Source organism: Eretmochelys imbricata, chromosome 1 (assembly GCF_965152235.1).
Source record: "Eretmochelys imbricata isolate rEreImb1 chromosome 1, rEreImb1.hap1, whole genome shotgun sequence".
NCBI lineage: Eukaryota > Metazoa > Chordata > Testudines > Cheloniidae > Eretmochelys > Eretmochelys imbricata.
In genome coordinates this window covers 185,517,332-185,526,381 of record NC_135572.1, presented here as the reverse complement: position 1 = coordinate 185,526,381, position 9,050 = coordinate 185,517,332, and the positions used below count along the sequence as shown (strand labels likewise).

The window sequence follows — 9,050 nt, the reverse complement described above, 5'->3', positions numbered from 1 at the left end:
TATAAGGGTCGGAGCGGGACCCCGGCGGCTGCTGAAGATGAGGGCTCCGCCGCCTCCGTCCTCTCTGCAGAGCTCCGCGCTTCTGGCCGGCCGCCTGCCCGGGGAGAGCCCAGCCCAGCGCCCAGCAGCCGCGGCAGGGGGCCGCGCAGGGCAGCGGCGCAGGGAGTAGCTGCACAGCGCTGGCGGCTCCCCTGCCCCCGCGGCCGCTGCCATGAGCTGCTCCGACGTGGTGCTGCACCATTCCCCGGCGGCGTGTGGGGCGCCCCAGTATCTGCCAAGCCCGGGGGCGGCAGCCGCGTATTGCCCCCTTCCTGCGCCCAGCCAGCAGGTGAGCCGCCGCTCTCCGCGGGGGCTCGGGCCGAGCGAAGCGGGGAGGAGCGCTGGCCCGGGCGTGGGTCGGGAGGGGCAGGGTGGGACTCCCTCGGGCCAGAGGAGCCGGAGCCGGGGTGCTGCGGGATCTCTCCATCGGAGCGGCAGCGCTGGGGGGAATCCAGCCAAAGGGGGCACCCTCTGGGCGGGCACTGTCAGGGCGCCTCGCTCGGGGACTTCCCTGCGGAGCCCCACCTGTCTGGAGGGGCCGAGGCAGAGCGGCGCGCCTACAGCTGTGTGTGTGGACCATGCAGCGGGGCTGTCTCGGTGCACGGGGTGTTGGTGCGTGGAGGGAGTCTCCCTGCACCGCCCGTGCCTGTGTCCCGGCCGGGGCTGGTCGGCTCGTGAGTGGCACCGCCGCGTAGCTGCCGGGCTGTTCTCTGCGGTCCCGTGGGGACCGGCTCGCATCGCTGCGCCCCCACTCCCTGTGTTATTCCTCTGTCCCTAGCGCGGGGGCACCTTGCAAAGGACCAGGGAGCGCGGCTGGGCTGGGCTGACTCTGGGATGGGGGCTGCGAGATGAGCGAGCGGGGTCTGCCATCCCCGCGGCGGGCAGCTCTCCAAGCCCCGGGGGCTGGCAGTGGGGGGCGCTTCCCCACGTCCTGCTGTCAGTTCACTGAGGGGAAGTTGCCAACCTGCGATGACAACCAGGAGGGAGGAAGCGGCAGGCGTCAGGCTCCTGGGGTGAGTTTCCCTCGGATCCCGGGGCTTGGGCTTGGGCTGAGTCCGAGGGGACTGAGGCAGGGCGTGTCGGTTGCCTCCGGAGACCTTCGGAACCGAGACCTTGTGCTGATAGTGGACACATCGGGGCAATCTGGAAAGGAAAGGGAATCGCTCCGGGTTGGTGAGAGAATCTCCGCAGGCTGCCCTGGCTTTGAGAGCAGGAGTGAGTTAGCTGGCAGGTTTTCACCAGTCTCGGGGAATGTACTTGGCACTCATAGATATCAACGTGTGAAATATACATGACAAGCAAGCGGAGACGTTTAAGTCTCTCTTCAGAATATCTCGGGTGTAACATTGAGGGGAGGGGAGGTGAAGTGGGTGCTTAATTTGTAACGAAAGAGGTGCCTGGGCTCAAGCTAAACACATTTCTTTTTTTTACTTTCGTAATTGAGGGAGCAAGCCCAGAGGTGTCGGGGCTCAGCCCTGGCAAATCCTGACAAAAATTAAGCCCTGGGCAGGTGTGTTTCAAAGAGACATCTTTTAGGAACTAGTGAGGCGGGTTTTTTTTAAGCCTAGAAAGTTGTGTCTCATTTTAAAGGTGGGAGGAAGCCAATCTTTACCCCCTGTTCTCGTTTCCAGGCACACCCTAGTAAGCCCCATCCCACATAAGGTCTGCTGCTTTAAATAGAGTATTTTGTGTTTTAATGTTAATGGTTACTTGTATTTGATAGTTGTCAAATCTACACTGTGATTACAAAAATCACTATCTGTACTGAGGCACCTGATGCAGATACATAGCTGAAGATGTTTTAGGGATAGGACAGACTACTTCATATGAAGCATCCTGTTTTCTGAATCTGTGTTTTGCTTACAAAAAGGCATGTAATTTTATGCCCACCTAGCTTTACTTTCCAGTGCAGCTTTCAACTGGTGTAGCTGTTAAAGTCCATAAAATGCTAGTGGGGACAAGGGGAATTTTTGAACAAAACCTTGCTCTTTTGGAATATCAGCTAATTTTACACTTGAACTTGGTGATCTGAATCAGGAAATTCTTATCAGGCTGACAGCATTTTTAGACTATGCAGTGCGTGGGTGAAGTGGGACTAATATTGACTTGGCCCTAACGTAGTCATCTGAGAATACATTTTTTGGTTGTTGCTGCATTCCATAAGGTTTTATCATTATTATCCATGAAGATTGTTTTCTCCATACATGGGAAGTGACCCCTAATATCAACTTGCCTGGGAGACACAAATATGGACAAAAAAATTAAAATTCCTACTGAATGTTATTGTTTCCTTTTTATTGTTGTGTGTGTGAGAGAGAGTTTTTGCAGAAATTATACGAAAGCTGACTTTTCCAGGTTGCTCATGGGCAATAGGAAAGTGTGGTGTTTTTATCCATTGCAACATGCTTTCAAATTGATTTTTCAGATCTAGGTCAGAGCTTGCAGAATGGAAGGATCTAACTTGTCTGGGAATTGTAGTTTTAAATTTTTTTCTTGGTGTCTATAAGCGTACTTGTTAACTTTAAAAATATGTACTGAAAATAAAAATGCTCCATTTGACTGGAAGACCTAAAAGCTTAAAATTAGGGTTGAAAATGAGGTTTTAGGTTTTGTCTGATTTGGTTACATTGTTCTTAGGCTTTTGGTATAATGTGCACAGTACTTTTTGTAAGGAAATACATTAAACAGTCATTAGCTTTAACTAAACTACAGTTTGATGTAGCTGTACCTGCTGCTTCACACTTTAGATTGTGATTGTCTTCAAATGATAGAAAAATGAGCTTGCATTATGCATTTAAGGATATCAGAGGTTTTAAATATGAATATGATGTTTGCTCATCCACTATAAGTTCCACCAAGTATAAAATGTCCCAGAAGCACCACAATGAAAGCTTAGTTGCTAGTAATCTTATTTTATTAATAAAGAGAATTGTTGTTGGGTCAACTTTTATTACTGCTTTAACAATAAAAGGAATGGTGTTAAATATACAAGATGAGAGAACGTAGAGTTGAACCAATACAATTTATGGGTTACTGCAAATAAAAAAAATGCTGTTATTACAAAAGTTGTATCAATTATTTGTTTTTAATCAGTTCATCCCATTAAATAGTTCACACTACTTCTGTTGGAATCAGAGGGTTCGTTATGAACTGTTGAAATTCAGGCGGTAGGACTAGAAAGTAGAGCAGTTCTATAGCTCACTGAACCAGGAATTTTGGATGTTCTAACAACTGTGAAGTTTGGAGCAGTTCATAAATTTACGTTGTAGTGCCCTGAAATCCAACACTTAAAAATAAAACACAAAAACTATATAGTAGGTTTCTCTTCTATCTGTGCAATCACAGTGAAAAAAATTGTTGTTCAGACAGTATTCCATGCTGCACAAAACAGACAGGTTTCTTCAAAATCAGATTGCCAGGGATATTCACCCAATCAAGCAATTTGATTGCCTGACACTCCCTAATGCTTTATAAATGTAACTATTGCTGGGATTTTATTCCTCTTTTTGTGATCACCTTGTAATGCTCGTCTAAGTGCTTGGTAATATTTTAAGAAATATTTTAAAGAATTTTCTTCTTTACCAGAATTAAGAGGTTTTTTTTGGAAAAGTGCGTTAATGGGACATCTTAAAAACAAAACTCTGTATCAGAGCTAACGAGGCGGAGGGAGCTTATACTTGACATTTCCAAGAACTCGACCTACCTTTTCCAATGTCATTACACAACTGTTGTTGTGTTTTGTACTCAATTTGGAAAAAAAAAATCAATTTTATGATAAAGAAGAGTAATCTGTAGTGGATTCCTTTTGGCCTTGGAGTTTCAGATTCTTTGTAGGGATTCGGTGGTGTGTTCCTTTCGCTGAAGTTTAGGCCTCTTGAAGGATTTTTTGGGGAATAAAATCTGTGTTGCATACAAAAGTTTCTATACTTGTTTTTGCTATCTGGGTTGCATCTTTTAATAGATCTAGCTAGTTCCTCAGCTAGAGGAACTAATCTGTTTTACACAAGATGAAGATTTAACCCATAATAACTATTTGGAAAGATAATCCTCACTTATTTTTATTGATATTGTATAGGTGTGTTGGCAAGTGTGCTTTTGGCATGCAACTAACTGTTGTCACATCAGCCCTATTAGCTGTGAAAGGATTTTGAAGGTAATTTTTAAAAAAGGGGGTAAGAATGCAATGGCATCGTCTTTTATAGTAATCACATGATTCAGAATTATGGAATATCAAGTACTTGTTGCATGCAGAAGTGAAGTCTTGGGTAGATTTTTTTTTTTTAAAGTAAACGATTCATCACTCCTTTAAGAGTAATCCCTCTGCCCCTTTATTTCTATATCTGTAATTCTGCATGACCTAAAATCAATGCAGAATTTCTAGAGCCTTGGCTTTTCACAATTCTGTAGCCAAAAAAATCCCTTGATTGCAAACTAATTTAGCATGGGATTTTAAAAAGAGTTTAAGGGGATTAGAACCCAACAGCCATTAACATTCAGTGGGAGTTGGGTCCTAACACCCTTGGGTTTTATTTTTTAATTTTACCTAGATCTGTAGGAATGCTGAAGTCCAGGGCATCCATCCAAGAAAATAGATGGGGTATGCGTGTGTGCACGTACGCACACACAAAGTGCCAGGTTGGACAAGTGAAAGTGAGGTGCGACCCTGGATTAAGCATCCGTGTGCATATTGAGTTTTCCTTTTTTCCTCTTGCCAAAGTACCAAAGAGTTGAAAAGTACACTGTACCTGTATATGTGTGATAGTGTTATATGAGGGATATACTGCTCCTATTGATGTGCAGTCAGGACCCATGCTTATAGAATTCCACAGTATTCAAGATATTAAAATCTGTCTTCTCATTTTTTATCAAAATGCTTCCTCAGGACCTGATTCAAGTCCAATGGGAGCCTTTCCATTAACTTCATTGGGCTTTTGATCAAGCCCATAAGGGTCATCTTTAAAAGCATCTGTCAAGTTCACATTATACATATAGTTGGCCAAATCCTGCCATAATTTACACCCAATGCAATCCCATTAACATCAGTATATATGGGCTGGCATGCTGTATTCCTGCTATTGTTGCTAGTATGAGTTTCTTCCCAGGTCTACTCAGTATAAATAATTATACTTATCAAGTATATGCCCCCTCTTATTCTCATCCTCTGAATTGGTGGTTTCTTTCTCTTCCACTTGCTTTCCTCATCAGCTGAGATTGCCAACCAGGGTGACAATAGTTGAGTGGGCCATGACTGGTTTATTTGGGAACTGGAGTGAGATCTAAATTTTGTAGCCTCTCCATTTGACATGGGCCACCAACATACGGTCAGATGATATCTACTTCCATTCATTCCATCTCAAACCAGATTTAAGATAGTGACCTAAAGAAGAGAGGCTCAGTATCCCATTCCCAATCTGCCGACCCACCCAGTGTCCCTGCGGAAACTTTATTAACCCCAAGTATATATTGTTTAATTCAGGTATCTTCCAGGGAAATAGTTTATTAAACTGTATGGCCACCAGCCCAATACACTGTTTAACAAAGGGTCATTTTAACTGTGCCGGCCTCAGTTCCCTTTCCTCTGCACTGCAACTGATAATCCAAAGGTTCAGGTGAAAAAATTACACTAACTTTGCTGTGCGAGCTATTCTGCATATGCTCCATCTCCTTACTTATTCATTTGTAATTATAACAATTAGCGCTTTATATTTTCAAAGCACCCTGCAAATACTAACTTGTAGCCCAGAGCCGCATTAAGGAATCTAGCTAGTTAGCTAGCGTCTGATTATTTAAGAATGTCCTCTTTTTTCCCTGTTTTGTTAAATGCTTTATAATTTATGTACAGGAGCCTCTTTTACACAGAATTGTGCCACAGTTTGCTACTAAAATTCCTTTTTGGTGGCTTCTACTAGAATGACAGGCTTTTTCTTTTGAGGGGGTTATGTGCTGTTTTCTCAGCCGCCTTGCACAAGATTTTCAATCCATTTACACCAATAGAAAGTTTAGCAATTTCAGTTTGATTTCTTGATCAGTGTATATATTTATCCAAACCTCTGAATGCTCATCCAACCTGAACCTTCATATTTTTGATGGCTAACTTGTCCCTAATGATTTGCTATAGACTTTTTTTTTTTAACTAGGCATAGTAGGATCTAAAAATCAAGAACCCTATTTTTCTCCCTGTAGGACGGGCCTGCTTGTGAACAGATGTCAAAAATGTAGGTGACTGTACTTGTCCAAAGATCCAATGGCATATGAATATGATTTGACCCACTACCTTAAATGCCATGCTGGATTCCTGATCTATGACCTAATCTTAATAGAAGGCTGCTGCAGAGACTGAATTCCCTTATTGGCCACCCTTGTCCTGTGTGCTAAAATGAGCTTTAATTCTACCTTCTGGCACATGTAGAGACATAGGTTTCCAGAGACTATAAAACTTCAAAACAGATAGGAAGGCTTACAAGCTAGAGGTGGTAGGGAAATGGAAAGGAGGATGTCATGACTAGTACATGAGCATATCGGAAATCTGCACATAATTGGAAAGTGTGTTGTGTGAGATGAGATCTGATACATATTACTCCACATACAATGCCATACTTTTGGCTCTATCTAAAAGAGAAGACTAGCAGTCTTAGACTTTACTGATGATATTGTGCAATCTGCAGCTGCTTAAATACGTGGCAGAACTGATGGTATGACAAATGTGCAAGTGAAACTGGGTTAGCACAGACTGTGGTTACGTTATCAGCAGCTTAACCAACACAAGCAAAAATATGGGTAGGCAAACTCAGGCAATGGTCAAGAATCTTGCATATATTTCAAATAGCACTGATGCAAATATAAATGCTCACGAAGAGATCACTACTCACATCCAAAGAAGCAGCTCACCAGTAAGCTGGCAGGTAGAGAAGTTTGCAGGGGGAGAGAACAATTTGATTTCTGTTAAAGGAAATGTCCTCTGAGAAGGGAGATATGTCACCATTAAGTGATCTCATTAGAGCTTCTTATTCAATAGTATGCTGTATTTAGTGAAGAGAGGATTGACTGTAACTTGCATTTTGATTGTCAGAGCTTTCCACTTGTGGCATAAAATTGCATATGTCTTTTAAAAAAAACCAACCTGTTCAATAGTCTTTTCATAATGGTAAACAGAATCATTCATAGATCCTGAAAATTTTATTTTAACATAGAGCTCTTATTCTTTGCAAGAATCATCAATTGTGACTGTCAATCATTTCACATTAATCTGTGCCCAAAAGCTTACACTTGTCAATAATTGGAACTACTGACTTAAAAAGAGAGGAAGAATACCAAAGATTCAGTGTTTGCTAAAACCAATCAGACAACCGCTTAGAATAACTTGTAATAGTTCCTCTCGTGGACTAGAAAGGAAGATTGAAATGGAAAATAAATCAGATTCTTTGACTGTGGTAAGCAGAACATTCCTGCACAAAGAAGCAACTCGGGAGATCAGTTTTAATTTCCTGAACTCCAGTCTCTTTATAGGAACATTGAAAGACTTCCTTCCTGACAACTAAGTCAACCCAGAGGCTATATTAAACAGCGTATGTCTACATAGAATCATAGAATATCAGGGTTGGGAAGGACCTCAGGAGGTCATCTAGTCCAACCCCCTGCTCAAAGCAGGACCAATCCCCAATTAAATCATCCCAGCCAGGGCTTTGTCAAGCCTGACCTTAATTGTGTGCATGCATATGTATTCGTACATTTGCAGTGTAAATAAATGTGGTATATCCATGATATATATCAACTTCTACAGTGCTCTATACATACTTTATTAAGGTCTGGCATATAGCCTAGGGCAGGGGTAATCAATTATTTTTTGTCAGAGTCCAAATTTCTTGGTCAAGGTATAGTCAAAGTCCAGACTCCAGAGAAAATAATTTAAAAAAACCCATAGTGATAATAATAAGTAAATAAAAAGATTTCAGGGTCCGTTCAAAAGTATCTGGTGGTCTGGATTTGGCCTACAGTCTCCCTCTTGACTACTCCTGGCCTAGGGTCTGATATAGACCCTAATATATCAATATCTGTTAGATATCTATAAAACTTTCTCTCTTTGTTTAAAACAAACAACAATAAAAACTCGCACACTTCTGGCCTGGTTTTTAATGAGAACTGGGGTTCCTCTGCACTTCTAGAGTATGTGTAATGTTATGGCACTCTCATATATATGAAGTACAAGATATGTACTATATATTGTAAATTCTATAACCCCATATAGTGTATTAAGGCCTGATCCTTCAGTGCTTGCTTAAACAAAAATATTAACTTCATTGGAAGTCTTTCCTGAGTAAGAATTGCAAGATCAGACATTAGGAGAACATCATTTTATGAAATTTCTTTCAGGGTTTTTATTTTAAAAAACATTAATAACATATATTATGTTCTCATTGCCCAAAACTCCTCCATTCAAAAAAATTGCCTGACATAATTTAATACACAGTTAGCTATGTTTTCACTTTTAAAGTAAAGCAGTTCACTTTTAAAGTGAAACCATTCAGAGTTTTGCTATTATATTCTGCACATTTGTCTTTCCTCCCCCAGTTTGTGTATATGTGGAAGGGGCTTGGTATAAAATGTGTGTTCCTCTAACCTTATGTCTAAATAGACAATATTCCACTAAGCAATTGCTCAGTGAGACTTGCTCTCTATTAGCTTGAATTGAATTTCCAAAAGTCATTTAGGATCATCTGAATGACAAATAAAATAAAGTGACCTATGGCTATTATATCTACCATAGAATTTTGTGTAACATCATCAGAATTTGAAAGATTGCTTCATTGTTGCAGTGTTCAGTTAACTAAACTATTACCTTAATGATACAATCCAAGACTAGCTTCTGCAGTATGTTGACTCTATAATAAAATTGTGGATGTCAAGCTTATAGGTTTGTTAGTTCCATTTGCAGTATTTGGATTATGATGATTGTAGTGAATTGATTTAAATAACATCATTTTCTAGTAATCACTTAAGTAATAGTTGTGTTT

At 41.6% G+C, this 9,050-nt stretch overlaps 1 protein-coding gene across 1 annotated transcript in view; it reads left to right on the top strand.

The window, feature by feature from the left end:
- The first annotated feature begins 211 nt into the window (after positions 1–211).
- VGLL3 (vestigial like family member 3) overlaps positions 212–9,050 on the top strand; it is a 56,124-nt gene continuing 47,285 nt past the window's right edge. Inside the window, exon 1 of the mRNA XM_077815711.1 lies at positions 212–328. Coding sequence (XP_077671837.1) covers positions 212–328 — 117 coding nt within the window. The remainder of the gene's footprint in view (positions 329–9,050) is intronic.